The sequence below is a fragment of the Mustela putorius genome, unplaced genomic scaffold (assembly GCF_011764305.1).
Source record: "Mustela putorius furo isolate JIRA1106 unplaced genomic scaffold, ASM1176430v1.1 tig00000580_pilon_pilon_pilon, whole genome shotgun sequence".
In the NCBI taxonomy this organism is placed as follows: Eukaryota; Metazoa; Chordata; class Mammalia; order Carnivora; family Mustelidae; genus Mustela; species Mustela putorius.
This window is the reverse complement of record NW_025421423.1, coordinates 7,545,984-7,561,960: the sequence shown is the minus strand read 5'-3', so window position 1 is coordinate 7,561,960 and position 15,977 is coordinate 7,545,984. Positions and strand designations below refer to the sequence as shown.

Below are 15,977 nucleotides of genomic sequence, written 5' to 3'. Positions count from 1 at the left end.
CATTCAAGGTCTCTGGAATTTGAAATGCTACCTGTAGTTAAAAGAAAAACCTGAAATTCTGACTAAGCAAAATATAAATTGAGTATTATCAGATAGGAAGCTACAATAATAAAAGCTGTAACATTTGATGCACATAACTTTGTGCAGAATGGTGCATTTTTTTTCAACTTCTAACCAAGTGCTTGCAAAATCTCAAGGGCAAAAGTAACAAACTTTGGAAGTGATGTTAACAAACAATGGAAAAATAAATTGAATAAAGAAAGAAAGGAAAAACAAAGAGTGTGAAATGACAGAATAAGCTAGGATCACTACTAATTGTAAACATTCCCTAAAATAAGCAAGAGTTGATGATAGTCTTATATTGTGAAACTTTTTTAAAAAACTTCTCATATCCCATGATGACTCTAGAAACATTGAGAAATACTTCTAATATTCAGAATCCTGAATGATATATTACATAAAATGAGGAAGCATTAAAACATTATCAAGATATAATATAATCCCATGACTCTAATGAGGGAGTTTCCCCAGCTGGAGGGTATATTTTCTGAATGTTCATACTAACTGTAACATTAGGATCTCCAGAATTTTGTGCTTCTTGGACACATATTTTCTATATTGTGGTGTTACTAAAGAAATATGAAATAAGGGGACAAGGTTTATACGATGAAATGCAAATAAAAATATCTACTTCCTTCATGTATTGAATTTGAATTACCTTTAACTGTGCTCTCCAATATGGTATTTAAAAGCCACAATTGAATTGAATTGAACTGAGATATAAAATTCAATTCCTCAGTTGCACTAGCCCTATTTTATTTTATCTTTTTAAGATTTTATTTATTTGACAGAGAGAGAGAAATCACAAGTAGGCAGAAATCACAAGAGAGGCAGGCAGAGAAAGAGAGAGAAGAAGCCTCCATGCTGAGCAGAGAGCCCAGTGCAGGGCTAGATCTCAGGACCCTGAGATCATGACCTGAGCTAAGGGGAGAGGCTTAACCTACTGAGCCACCCAGGCACTCCAACACTAGCCTCATTTTAAATGTCCAATAGCCACATTGGAATATAAAGCCATAAAATATTTCTATCATCACAGAAATCCCATTGATCAGTGCTGATCTATAGCACATAACAGCTATAAAATGTGATTTCACAGGTTTAGCACTAGTAGAATTACATGATCCTTCCAATACTCACAGGAACTGCATTGTCTCGTAGTTGGGATGGTTTTGATCTTCTTTTTTTTCCTGGCCTTGGTGGTTTGGGAAATCTCAGGGCAAAGTGTTGCTGATTCCATGATTTTTTGCTTAATTCACTGACTAAAATAAGAAGACATTAAATGTTCTTGAGTAAATAAAATTTCATCAGAACTAAAGTGACAGTAAGATAATAGATTTCATGAATGAACAAATGATACAAATTATGGCTTCATTCATTTAGTTATGTTTGAAATTCTCTATCAATATATTAAAATAAAAATTTATTTTCTATTTTGATCAGTTTTATAGAAAACTATATAATTATTGTGAAACTAATATGGTCTGTAACATAAATGCAAAAAAGTTCTTTACTGTTTTTTTCTTTTCAGCATAACAGAATTCATTGTTTTTGCACCACAAGCAGTGCTCCATGGAATACGTGCCCTCTTTTAATCTTCTATCTCTCCCAGTCTAGATTTTTGCTTTAGATCCCTTTTGGTTAGAATACAGTTTTTTTGAAATCAGAAAACATGATAACTACACTTCAGTAGCCTCGAAAATACTTAGCACAGACAGTACTTGTTTTAAAATATTCAATAAATATATGATTGATTCTAAATGTTACTGATTAAGCTTCCTTTAGCAATTTTCCAAGGTATAGGAGCAAATGCTATACACATAGAAACTTCACTGTTGTTATAAGTGGCATATTAATGAAGTAAACTATAAATACAGTGTACCTATAGAATTGGGACTGTGAGGGAAAAGTTTCCTGGAAACTATAAGGAAATGGTTAAAAATAAAATAGTTAAAAGATGTTTGGGGTACCAATGCGAGTGAGAGAGATTTTTCATTTCACTTAAACATGTGCAGTATAATACTTCATGTAAGAGATAATATCCTTTCTTGTGTATCTCCTAAAAACAGGATCAATGAGAACATATACAGAATGAAAGGCATGTTTAAGCTCAATATACGAGGGAAAATTGTTGGGTATATGAATTCCTTCAACATCAAATTGGTGAATTTTTATAAGGAAGATATATCTGTCATGAATGTAGTGGAAGTCATTGCAGACATGGGTGAATTGTTTATCCAGTTTCTACACTACTTTTCAAATATAAGAGTATCTGATTGTGTGATTTCTAACATGTATGATTTCTAACATAACAGCTTTATGTTGCTGAATATATTGCTTAAACTTTGTTGGATTCAAAAACAAAGTATCTTTAGAAAATGTTTGCCAAATCCATGAGAAAGTTGATTTTTAATGATATTCATGAGCTATTTACTGCTTTGTCACCTTGAATAGAGGATAATAATCATTTATCCTTGAAAGTAATCTTAATCTGGGTGGCTCAGTCAGTTAAATGGCTGCCTTCAGCTCAGGTCATGATCCCAGGGTTCTGGGATGGAGCCCCACATCAGGCCCCCTGCTCAGTAGAGACCCTGCTTCTCCCTCTCCCTCTGCCTGCCACTCGGCCTACTTATGTTCCCTCTTTCTAGCTCTCTGTCAAATAAATAAAGAAAATCTTAAAAACAAAAGTAATACTAATCCTAAAATTAATCATATTTCAAAAATAAATATTGAATTTTTTCTTACCTGGAATGTAGTTATCATATGTTCCAAAGTTTATTTTTTGGCTATTAAAATAAGAGGGAAATGTTTTAATTAATTTACATACAATCACTGTATTTAATGATCATTATTATAATGATCAAGTGTAAGCACTTGCCATCACCAACTAGAGTAATATTTTGAATTTTCAGATCTCTACTACTATGTAAGATTACTTGATCCTAGAAAAAACAGATGAGTAAATGTGTGGTTTTAGCACAAACTTCAACATAACTAAAATAGATAGAAACATTTAAAAATTATCAAATTGCCATATGTGAAATAAAGATTTTTTTTTAATTGTGAATTCATAGTTGAATTATTTTTCTCTATCTCATGTTCCAAATTTTCTTGCAATTGAATTTTGGCAAAGACATCACTTTAAAAGCATTGTTTAAGCAAAATGAGATTCTCAAAATATTCTCAAATTTAAGCAAAGCCAGATCATTCAATGGCATACCTTTATGTCTGTAAACAAATGTGTGTGTTGTGTATGTGTCTATGTCTGTCATTGTGCACCATAAGTGTTGATACAGATTCTAATTTTTTTTAAATTTTTGTTCTCTAGGAATGCTGAGAAATAAAACTATGTTGTAAGGTATTTTTCATTTAAAAGTTTCTATTTGCTTTACTACTATGCAAACTTGTTTATTTTCACAAACATGAATTTTAAAATCTCATTTTATTGATTTGTAATGGAAACATATATTAAGATCTGATAGAGAAGTATTATTTTACAACATCCCATTATATTACAGAAATAAAGCCCTATTGATCACATGTGAGTTTTGGGCTTACACACACAGAAACACACATGCTCACATAGTATTTTACTTATTTTGACATTATGTAAGTATTAAGAAAGAAGTACATTGTAGAATCTAAACAAACAAACAAAACCCAAGCAAATAAAAAGCAGAACCAGATCCAGGAACAGAGAGAAGTGATGATTGCTGGGGGTGGGGGGGTGGGGTGTAGTGAAGGGGTGTAGAAGATAGAAGTTTTCAGTTATAGAATGACTAAAGCATGAGAATAAAAGACACAGCATAGGGAATATAGGCAATGACACTGTAATAGTGTATGTTGACAAATGGTAGGTACACTTGTGATGAGTATAGCATAATATATAAAGAAGCCTAATTGTTATGTTGTTCACCTGAAATTAATATAACATTGTCAACTATACTAAAATTGAAAAAAAAATTGAGGAATAAAGTACATTAAAATACATACCCTGATATCTTTATTTAGGCTCTATTTCTCAACACAATACTTGGCACATTTTTGTCACTCTGTAAAAATTTAAATGATTTTGATGCACCTGGGTGGCATAGTCAGTTTGGCCTCCTGACTCTTGGTTTTAGCTAAGGTTGTGATCTCATGGTCATGGGATCCAGCCCCACATGGGGCTTCATGCTCAGTGGAGAGTCTGCTTAGGACTCTCTCTCGCTCTTCCTCTCCCTCTCCCCCTGACCCCTTGACCTCTCCTCAAATAAATAAATCTTTTAAAAAATGGTAGCATCTGGATGGCTTAGTTGGTTGAGCATCTGGCTTTTGATTTTGGCTGGAGTCATGATCTTGGGGTCTTGGCATTGAGCCCTGCTTTGGGATTCTGGCTTATGCTCTCTCTCTCTCTCAAATGAAGAAATCTTTTTAAAAAATTAAGTGATTTTAATTGAATAAAATTTGGGATATATTGACCAAAATGTTGTCTAGTCCAGTGGTTTTAAAAATTTTGTATGAATTCCAATTAGTTAACATATAGTATAATATTAATTTCATGTGTATAATATGATTCCACACTTCCATACAACACCCAGTACTCATTGTAAGTACCCTCCTTAATCCCCATAACTTATTTAACCCATTACCCCACCCATCTCACCTCTGGTAACCATTAATTTGTTCTGTTTTGTCTGTTTTCTTGGTTTGCCTCTCTCTTTCTCACTTTGCTTTTTTTTTTCTTAAAATCCACATATGACTGAAATCATATGGTATTTTTCTTTCTCTGAATGACTCCTTTCACCTAAGCATAATATTTTCTAGCTCCATTCACACAGTTGTTGTTTTTTAATTGAGAGCATGCATTAAAAATTACTTGCCTTACCATATCTAAATCTTTAGGTTTGGATCTAGCCAATATACATTTATAAACTCCTAAAAAGTTTTTGATGTGCAATCATGGTTATGAACATCTCTGTTTTAAATACTCTGAAAGAGAAAATATTTCAAGTTCATGAAGCAATATTATTAAATTTGAGATTTAAAACATTATACATAGGCCAGATCCATTAATTCCTTATATAATCCCTAGGTCATGTTCTTTAATCACCAAACAATTGAATTAGAAATCAAAACCAAAATTATATAGAAAATACCCAAATTTAAAAAAAAAATAGTTCTTTCTAAATAACCAGCAGTCAAACAAAAATCACAACTCATAAAAAAGAAGCAACTAAATAATAACATAGAATCAAAAATTACAGAATACTGCAATAAGTTCAGAGGAGAACTTAATAGATTTAATGTCTTACATTAAAAATTTTAAAATTGTTTTTCTTTAAAGATTTTATTTAATTGAGAGAAAGAAAGAGGATGAGCTGGGGGTAGAGGTAGAGAGGGAGAAACACACTCCCCACTAAATATGGAGTGCAACATGGGGCTTGATTCCAGGACCCCCATATCATGACCTGTGCTAAGGGCAGATACATAACTAACTGAGCCCCCCCACCCTGCCCCTAAAACAGTGTTTTTTGTTTGTCTTTTCAGATTTTATTTATTTGACAGATAGATAGTAAGCATAAGCAGGGGGAGTGAGAGAGGGAGAATCAGGCTTCCCTGTGAGCAGGGAGCAGGATGTGGGAGTGGATCACAGGATTCTGTGATCGTGACCTGAGCCAGAGACAGCTGCTTAACCAACTGAACCACCCAGATGCCCCTAAAACAGTGTTTTAAATCCTTGCTTTAAAATCAGGAAAATATCAAAATAAATTCAAAGTTAGAATAAACAATAAATCTTTAAGACAGAATCAAAGTGAAAAAAATTAGAGTAAAAAAATCCCTAATTTGATTTTTGTAAAGATTTTTAAAATTTATTAACTCCTAGTAGAACTGATAAAGAGAAAACACAAATTACCAATATCAGGACTGATGTAAGTTTTATAATTACATAGATTTTAAAGCATAATGGGGAATATTATTAATAATTTTATAACAATAAATTCAGCAACTTGAGTGAAATAGATGAGTTCCATTGTAAAACTAATTTAGCAAAACAGACACATGATTAAATAATAAATATATGACTAGACTCATAATTATTAAATAAAATGAATCCATTATCAAAAATCTTCCCAGAAAGAAAAGAACAGACCCCAGCCAGTTTTACTGATAAATTATTAAAAGTTAAGGAAAATTAGTAAATCCACAAATTTTTCAGAAACGAGGAAGAAGAGAATGTTTCAACTCATTTCTGAGACCAATATAAATAATTCTGACACCAAAACTTCTTAAAGACATTACCAGAAATGAGTATGATAGACCAATACCTTGCATTAACACAGACACAAAAATTTTTTACCTTCCTAAGTAATCTTACTGAACAATGATATAAAATGGCAGACATCATGGTTATTGAGATTTACTTTGTGGAATGTAAGATTAGTTTAACATGTGTAAATCAACCCATGTAATACTGAAAATGACAAATAAAATTCATTTGATCATTTCAAGATGTACAGAAGAATTTTTGAAAAAATAACATTCATAATTACAAACTCTGAGAAAACTAGAGATAGAGGACATCTTCCTCAAATGGATAAAGTGTCTTCAAGCAATACTTGCTTCCTTTCATATAAAACAGAAGGAGATACCACATTGTTGAGAGTCCTTATACTTTGAATTTATTATACATTTTAAAATGTACCACAGATATAGTTAAAGGTAAAAGTAAGGACAGGTGTATTCTATACTAAGATTATATTTTTTCAGATTAAGAAAAAAAAATGGCAGTTACTTGTTTACTCCTTTAAAGGAAAAAAAACAAAAACAAAAACAAAACAAAAAACCCCACACACCTTGTCCAGTAGTAATATAAAAATAATTTTTGTCCTAAAAAAAAGTCCCTGATGTCTCCCTACATTATGATCTCAAATGTTTATTTAGGAAAACCTAAACCCAGCACCCTTTCTACATCATGAATACATGACATTCCACAATGTTAAGGGGTACCTTTTTTACTTAAAGCTCACTCATATATGGAATCTAAAACACAATGCAGAATCAGACCTATAAATACAGAGCACAAACTGATATGTCAGATGGGAGGAGGATTGAATGGATGGGCAAAATGAGTGAAGGGGAGTGAGACATACAGGCTTCCAGTTAAGGAATAAATAAGTCATGAAATGAAAGGTACAGCATAGAAAATATTGTCAGTGATGCTATAATACTATTCATTTTATAGTGACACATAGCAGCTATACTTGTTGGTGGCAAAGCTCAGTGTATAAACTTGCCCAATCATAATGCTGTACACCTGAAACTATGTCAACTATGCTCAGATAAAAACAGTTTTTAAAAGAATAAAAAAGAATCCTGAGTTTAAAAATAAAAGGCTCAGAGATACTGATATTGATATGGAAATATTAGGATGTGTGCACTGCTCCTGAAGACAGATTCTGTGGCATCTGTTTTCCATTTCACCTTGGTTAAGATGAAGTATTAGTTATTTTATGTGTGTGTGTGTGTGTGTGTGTGTGTGTGTATCCAGAGACCTTAATTCAGAAACCAGTTATATCAAAAAAGAACAACCTAGGGTGCCTGGGTGGTGGTTAAAGCCTCTGCCTTCAGCTCAGGTCATGATCCCAAGGTCCTGGGATCGAGCCCCACATTGGGGTCTCTGCTCAGCAGGGAGCCTGCTTCCTCCTCTCTCACTCTCTGCCAGCCTCTCTGCCTACTTGTGATCTTGCTCTCTGTCAAATAAATAAATAAAATCTTAAAAGAAAAAAAAAACCTTCAAATTGTCAAGATGGCAGAGAAGTAGCAGGTTGAGATGACATTAGGTAGCAGGAGATCAGCTAGACAGTTTATCAAACCATTCCGAACACCTACAAATCCAACAGGACCTTGCACTGAGGAGTGGAGCCCCAATCCCTCCAGTCCTCCGGGCCAAAAATTAGGAGGCTGCCATTTTAATTCCCATCCTCCAAAACTCTACAGAAAGCATTCAGGGAGCAGAAGCTCCTGAGAGCGAACCAGAGCAGATTACTTAGCCCAGCCCCTGGCAAGGATGGTGCAATTCTGCCTTGGGCAAAGGCACTTGAGAATCATTACAACAGGGCCCTCCCCTGGCAGATCAGAAAGAAATCCAGCCAAGGTCAAGCTCTCTTATCAAGGAGAACAGCAGAATTCCAGAGGAGGAGGAAGCAAAGCATGGAATTCATGGCTTTCACCCCATGATTCTTTAGACTGCAAAGTTAATTTTTTAAATTTTATTTTTTATCTAATTTTTTAAACTTTTCCCTCTTTTAACGTTTTTTAATGAGTTTATCTTAACAATACCTTCCATTAAAAAAAATCTTTTTGAGCCTTTATTATTATATTTATCCTTCATTGTATCTAACTTTATTTTTTGTATATACATAGGGTTTTTTCTTCTAAAAAATTTTGGGATACAACTTCTAATCAAAATATACCCTAAATCTACCACAGGGCTTTGTTCTAGTCTCTAGCCTCAGCAAATTCTCTACAATTTCTTTTTCTTTCTTTTCCCAACCAACTTATCTTATCAACTTCTTTTTTAGAATTTTTAAAAAATTTTCATCTTTACAGTCATATTCCATCCCTTGTGTTTACCCGTCTTTATATATATTTCATTCTTAAAATTTTGGAAGGTAGTTTCTTCTAAGAGACTAAAGTACTCCCAAAATTAAGTGGGTGGCTCTGTTCCATTCACCAGTCTAACATCTATATTTTCCTTAATCATTTTTTCCTTTTTTTAAAAAAAAAAATTTGAACTTCTTTTTACCCCCTTTCTTCCACCCATGATTTGGGGTTTCTTCTGATTTGGTTAATGCACATTTTTCTGGGGTCTTTGCCACCCTTTTAGTATTTTATTCTCTCATTCATCTATTCTTATCTGGATAAAATGACAAGGCAGAAAAACTCAACAACAACAACAAAAAGAACAAGAGGCAGTACCAAAGGCTAGGGACCTAATCAATAGGGACATTAGTAATATGTCAGATCCAGAGTTCAGAATGATGATTCTCAAGGTGCTAGCTGGGCTCAAAAAAGGCATGGAATATACTATAGAAACGTTGCCTGGAGAAATAAAAGCCCTTTCTGGAGAAATAAAAGAACTAGAATCTAACCAAGCTGAAATCAAAAAAGATATTAATGATGTGCAATAAAAAATGGAGGCTCTTACTGCTAGGAAAAATGAGGCAGACGAGAGAATTAGTGATATAGATGACCAAATGACAGAGAATAAAGAAGCTCAGCAAAAGAGAGGCAAACAACTACTGGACCACGAGGGGAAAATTCAAGAGATAAGTGCTACCATAAGATGAAACAACATTAGAATAATTGGAATTCCAGAAGAAGTAGAAAGAGAGAAGGGAGCAGAAGGTATATTGGAGCAAATTGTTGTAGAGAATTTCCCTAATATGGCAAAGGGAACAAGCATCAAAATTCAGGAGGCACAGAGACCCCCCCTCAAAATCAATATGAATAGGTCCACACCCCACCATCTAATAGTAAAACTTGCAAGTCTTAATGACAAAGAGAAAATCCTGAAAGCAGCCTGAGATAAGAAGTCTGTAACATATAATGGCAAAAATATTAAATTGGTAGCAGACTTATCCTCAGAGACCTGGCAGGCAGAAAGAACTGGCATGATATATTCAGAGCAGTAAATGAGAAAACTATGCTGCCAAGAATACTATATCCAGCTAGGCTATCATTGAAAATAGAAGGAGAAATAAAAAGCTTCCAGGACAAACAGAAACTGAAAGAATTCGTAAATACCAAACCAGCTCTACTGGAAATATTGAAAGGGGTCCTCTAAGCAAAGAGAGAGCCTAGAAGTAGTAGACCAGAAAGGAACAGAGACAATATACAGTAACAGTCACCTTACAGGCAATACAATGGCACTAAATTCATCTCTTTCATTAGTTACCCTGAATGTAAGTGGGCTAAATGCCCCAATCAAAAGACATAGGGTATCAGAACAGGAAAAACAAAAACAAAACAAAACAAAACCCATAAATATGCTATCTACAATAAACTCATTTTAGACCCAAATACACCTCCAGAATTAAAGTGATGGGGTGGAAAACAATTTACCATGCTAATGGACATTAGAAGAAAGCTGGGGTGGCAATCCTTATATCAGAACAATTAGATTTTAAGCCAAAGGCTATAATAAGAGATGAGGAAGGGCACTCTATCATAATCAAAGGGTCTGTCCAACAAGAAGATAGAACAATTTTAAATATCTATGCCCTTAACGTAGGAGAAGCCTACTATATAAACCAATAATAACAAAATCAAAGAATCACATCGACAATAATACAATAATAGTAGGGGACTTGAACACTCCCCTCACTGAAATGGACAGATCATCCAAGCAAAACATCAACAAGGAAATAAAGGCCTTATGACACACTGAACCAGATGAACAATACAGATATATACAGAACATTCCATCCAAAAGCAACAGAATACACAGTCTTTCTAGTGCACATGGAACATTCTCTAGAATAGATCGCATCTGGGGTCACAAATCAGGTCTCAACTGGTACCAAAAAATTGGGATCATTCCCTGCTTATTTTCAGACCACAGTGCTCTGAAACTAGAACTCAATCACAAGAGGAAATTTGGAAAGAACCCAAATACATGGAGATTAAAGAGCATCCCTGTAAAGAATGAATGGGTCAACCAGGAAATTAAAGAATTGAAAAAATTCATGGAAAAAAATGATAATGAAAACACAATGGTTCAAAATCTGTGGGACACAACAAAGGCAATCCTGAAAGGAAAATATATAGCAGTACAAGCCTTTCTCAAGAAACAAGAAAGGTCTCAAATACACAACCTAACTCTACACCTAAAGGAACTGAGGAAAGAACAAAAAGAAAGGCTAAACCCAACAGGAGAAGAGAAATAATAAAGACCAGAACAGAAATCAATGAAATAGAGACCAAGACAACCTTTTTAACTTTTTGCAGATTTTTTTCTTTTTTTTTTTTTAATTTTAAAGATTTTATTCATTTATTTGATAGAGAGAGATCACAAGTAGGCAGAGAGGGAGGCAGAGGTAGAGGGGGAAGCAGGCTCCCTGCTGAGCAGAGAGCCCTATGTGATGTGGGGCTGGATCCCAAAACCCTGAGACCATGACCTGAGCTGAAGGCAGAGGCTTAACTCACTGAGCCACCCAGACGCCCCTTTCTTTTCAAATAATTAAATTAGACAATATTCTCAAAAGAAAAACAAATAATAAAGGATGCTGATGATGTGTTTTTGTTTTTGTTTTTGTTGTTATTTTTAATGAGAAACTTCAAAAATTGTATCTAAATGTATCCTGATCTAGAAAATCTCTTGACTGTCCTGGAGAGGTAAAGGGAGAGATGCTCTCACCAGCAGAACCAGATTTAGGTGAAAGAGTGGCAAAATGCTATTTATTTCTAAAGGTTAAATGTATTGGATTACTTATGACATGTAAATTTACATAGGGAGTGAGGACTAGAGTATTCAGATCATGGCTATTTTGGGGTCCTATAAACTCTTTTCAGTGAAAATTCAAGAGAACTAAACATTTATCAGTAACCCTGATTTAAACAACCTTAAGAAACACAGAAATTTTCAACCACACCATTGGGTTACATTGTACTAGTTTCCAGTCAATCCATGCTGCCCTTCCTCCACAAAAGGCTGTTAAGTTACTACAGACAGCCTTGCCTATGCTTGAAATTCATAAAAATTACATCATACAGTATGTGTTTTTGTGTTTCTGGATTTTTTCAATGTATTTTTTATTCATCCATGTTATATATATATGAATATTTCATTCCTTTAGATTGCAGAACAGTATTCCATTACATGATATACCCCACTCTGAATTTTTCCATCCTCCTGTGGGTGGACATTTGAGTTACTTCAATTTTGGCTTATTGTGAATAAAGCTGCTATACATATTTTGTCCAAGTCTTTTTATGAAATTCTCTTGGTTAAGCTATAGTGGAAAGGCTGAATCATACATGTAACATGTGTATGTTCAACTTTATTTTAAAAAATATCAAGTGTTATTCCAAAGTGGTTGTACCGTTTTATACCCACCACCAATGCTGAACTGATCAGATGCCCCACACTGTTGCTGACTGTTGGTATCATTAATCTTTACTTTTAGCTGTTCTAGTAGGTACTCGTTATCCAAAGGATATCTTTGGATCAGAGGATATATATTTATTACATATAATAAAAATATCTATATCTATATATTTATATATATAAGTTTATACGTATAAACACCTTATTACACACTGTCATTGGTCTGAATAGTTTATACGTATAAACTTATATATATAAACTTTCCTATGGGGCACATGAATGGCTCAGTCACTTAAGCCTCTGCCTTCAGCTCAGGTCATGATCCCAGGGTCTTGAGATGGAGACCCACAGAGGCAATCATTGGGCTCTCTGCTCAACAGAGCCTACTTCTCCTTCTCCCACTCCTCCTGCTTGTGTTCTCTGTCTGTCAAATAAATAAATAAAATCTAAGGAAGGAAAAGAAAAAAAAACTTTCCTTGAAAAATTCCCTGAGGAAAATTTTTAGTTTTCTTATACATGTCTTGCATATATTTTCAAAAACTTATTTCTAAAGGTTTTTTGTTATTGAAATTTGTACTATTTTCTTAAACTTATATTTTCTAATTTTTCCTTTCTAATTATTTTCTAATTTTTCCATTTATAGAAATTAAACAATTAACATTTTAAAAACATTCCACAATTAAGTTTGATTTTAATAGTAAAATGGCTACAGATAATCATTATGTGTGAGTATCACAGGATATCCTGCCAGTTGATTTTGGATTTGGGGATTCTACATCAGCTAAATGGCAATTAAAACCATAAAATTCTTATGTACTTTATGTATAAATATATCTTACAGAAGTACAAGTATAAGTAAATATTAAAGAAGATTTTCCAGGGACTGACTGGGGCCTGAGTCACTCTTACATTTGCTGTAGAGGTCTCTTTTTTTTAAGGCAAAGGTCAATTGCCTTATGGGTCTCTTTTTTAAAGCAAAGGTCAACTGCCTTAAGGTGAGATTTCCTGTCTCTTTCTAGCATTTTCTAGAGCAGTGTTTCTCAACCTGCGCTTATTATGAATCCCTTACCCCAGTTCATTTGCAATGCCTGAGGTATTTTTATCACAATTGTGTGCAATTTGGGGGTGACGTGGTGGGGGGGATTGTACACACACAAGTGCTGATAGTGCATCTAGGGTATAGAAGGCAGGGATGCTGCTGACTACTTACAAGGACCTCCCTACCCTCTCCCCATTCCTCAAAACAGTAAGGAGTTATTCTTCCTAAAATGTCAGTAGTGCTAGGGCTCATAAACTTTATTCTATATGAAGGTGAATTCCTAGGCAAGATGATAAGAGAGGACCTAATTAATGCAACTCAAGGAAAAAAAAAAAAAGGGCAGTGAATCTGTGATCCAGAAGCTAATACTGGAAGTTTAAAAAGTTTAGATTTTGAGATAACCCAGTCTTTGTGAAAACCTCTCCTATTTCCTTCAGAAACCTTAGATTCACCATTAGAAATGGAAGAATTGAGTTGATTGACACAACCTGAGTAGGAGGAAAAGGCAAGAAAAAGTGAAGCACTCAAATGGAGTTGCTGAGATTTGGATGAACAAGAGTATTAAAGAACAGTAAGTGAAGAGAGGGAAAACTGAACTCAAAAAGGAGTATTTTCTTTATCACCTATAAATTGATAGCCATGACATAGAAATTTAAGTCTAAAATTAAGGTCCTGTCATAGCATTCAGAGGAAAAACAAAGTAGGAAATAATTTCTGCATCTCAGATTCTCTGTTAAGTGAACTGGAAGTGGCCACTTGAATCCAGTTAAATATGAGAATTTGTTATTAAGGAATTTTTTGTGTGTTTGAGGCCATTTGATTATGAATTTAACCATAGTTTCCTTCTATGATAAAATGAGAGTTTTAGAATTATGCCAGAAAACAACATAAAGAAATAGTCACAAAACCAAAAATATGTTTTTAACTCTTGAAGTTCTTGGAAATCTGTGCAGTGCTCATGATAATAGTAATGCCATCAATATTTTATTGTGCTTAAACATTTTAAAGTAATTAGTATACAATGTAATTCTGTCATGCTATATGCCAGAGTGCAGATTGTTTTGTAATTATCAGCAAGTCCCTCAGCCTTTAATCATTACAAATGCATTGAATCCTTTCACTGGTGATTGTCTATTAAAGTACTGATTGCATTGTAATGAAGTAAGCACCAGTGCCTATTAAAGGCCATTTTGTTTAGTTTGAAGGTTTGTGTTTTTCCTTTAAAAGTATTGTCCAAGGGAAAACCAGTTACAGTTTCCCTTTATTTCACAGTTCTATGCCTTCACCTTTATTCTAAGCCTACATAGTAAAAAAGGCTTATATAATTGAAGGTCTTCTTTCCCTGTATCATTTCAACACAACATAAATTATGCATAAGGAAACTACTATCATCAAACTTCCCTTGTCTGGATAATCTACTTTTCATTGCAAAGTACTTTTGCAAAACTCAGTATTTCTCAAGAATAAATTATTACCGAAGTTTTAACACCCTTGACCCATGCTCTCTAAAGGTCAGTAGACTCCTCAGTCACTGTGACATTTAAAAAAAAAAAAAATTCCATAAGTTTCCAAATGGCCTCTAAGGAAGTGGTAGTTCCCCTGAATGAGAACTATGAGTTATTTTCTTCTGTTTTAGAAAATACAGTATGCTAAAAATGAATGAAGAATCACTTTGAAAAAGCCTTATCCAAAGCTATGTTTGTATTTTACTGAAATGAATGAACTAGTTAATTTTTATATCAAAACAACCTCTGTAATGGCTTGAGAATGTATGTGTCTGCTAAATACATACTCTTGTTTATAATGAATAATAATAATATAGCAAGCATCTCTTTACTCTAAAGAGGGTAAATACAGGGCTAACTATAACATTTCAGTTATTTTAAAAACATCAAATTTCACAAGAGGACTTACAATCTTGGTACAGACATTTCCCCCACCTATGATTTGCCAGGACTTAAGCCCTGTAAGTTCAAATTAATGATGTTGAGAAGTGACATCATAAAGAGGCCAAGAATACTGGGAGTTAAAGGGGAAAACAGGAGGAATCACTTTATTTTATGTTCTCTAATATTCAGTCTAAGACTTGTGTTTTCTTTCCCTCATTATTACTGACAAAATACAAATGGTGGGTTAAAAATAACAGTTGATTTTACATCTTAATAAAAAACTTGTTGAATTTTTCATGTAATCTATTGACTGGTATAACAAAAAGATGAAGCTAAGCATCTGTTAAGTAATCTGATATTCATGTGTCTGTTAAAGTCTCTGTGTAACTTTGTGCCTTTTACCTTTTCCCATCTTAAGTACATGAGTTGCTCATAGATAACAACATTTTAAAGAAAACTAGGTGCTTATTAAAATTATCAACTTACTGATGGATCTGAGATAATTTTTACTACACCGACCCATTCCATCCCACTAATAGATGAATGGAAATACAGCAATATTTGAAAATATTGTCATTATCGAGCTCCTTTTGGGAATTTCAGCTGATTTTTTCCCTTAAGGCATAATTTTATTAAACTTCACCTCCTGTAGATCAACTACAAAAATCTCAGCAGTTTTAACTCAGTGAAAGTTTTTATCTCAGATCTCAGACCATAGTAAGTTGTAGAGTGGTTGGGTAGGAAGTTTCCTTAAGATGATTTTGTAATTCAGGTTTCTCTGATTTAATTGCTTCATTATCCACTGACTTAACACTATTAATGCTGATGTTTACTTGCAAAGTGATGTCTTAGCAAATAACATATGATTTCTAAATCCACAATATTTTGTTTAATATTTTAT

At 33.7% G+C, this 15,977-nt stretch overlaps 1 protein-coding gene across 1 annotated transcript in view; it reads right to left on the bottom strand.

Moving 5' to 3' along the window:
* CYLC2 (cylicin 2) overlaps nt 1–15,162 on the bottom strand; it is a 39,623-nt gene extending 24,461 nt beyond the window's left edge. The window contains exons 1-3 of the mRNA XM_045081788.1: nt 15,102–15,162; nt 2,803–2,843; nt 1,198–1,319 (exon numbers count right to left, since the gene is read on the bottom strand). Of these exons, the coding sequence (XP_044937723.1) occupies nt 1,198–1,319; nt 2,803–2,843; nt 15,102–15,118 (180 nt within the window). The 5' untranslated portion in view covers nt 15,119–15,162. The remainder of the gene's footprint in view (nt 1–1,197; nt 1,320–2,802; nt 2,844–15,101) is intronic.
* Nucleotides 15,163–15,977: the final 815 nt, after the last annotated feature.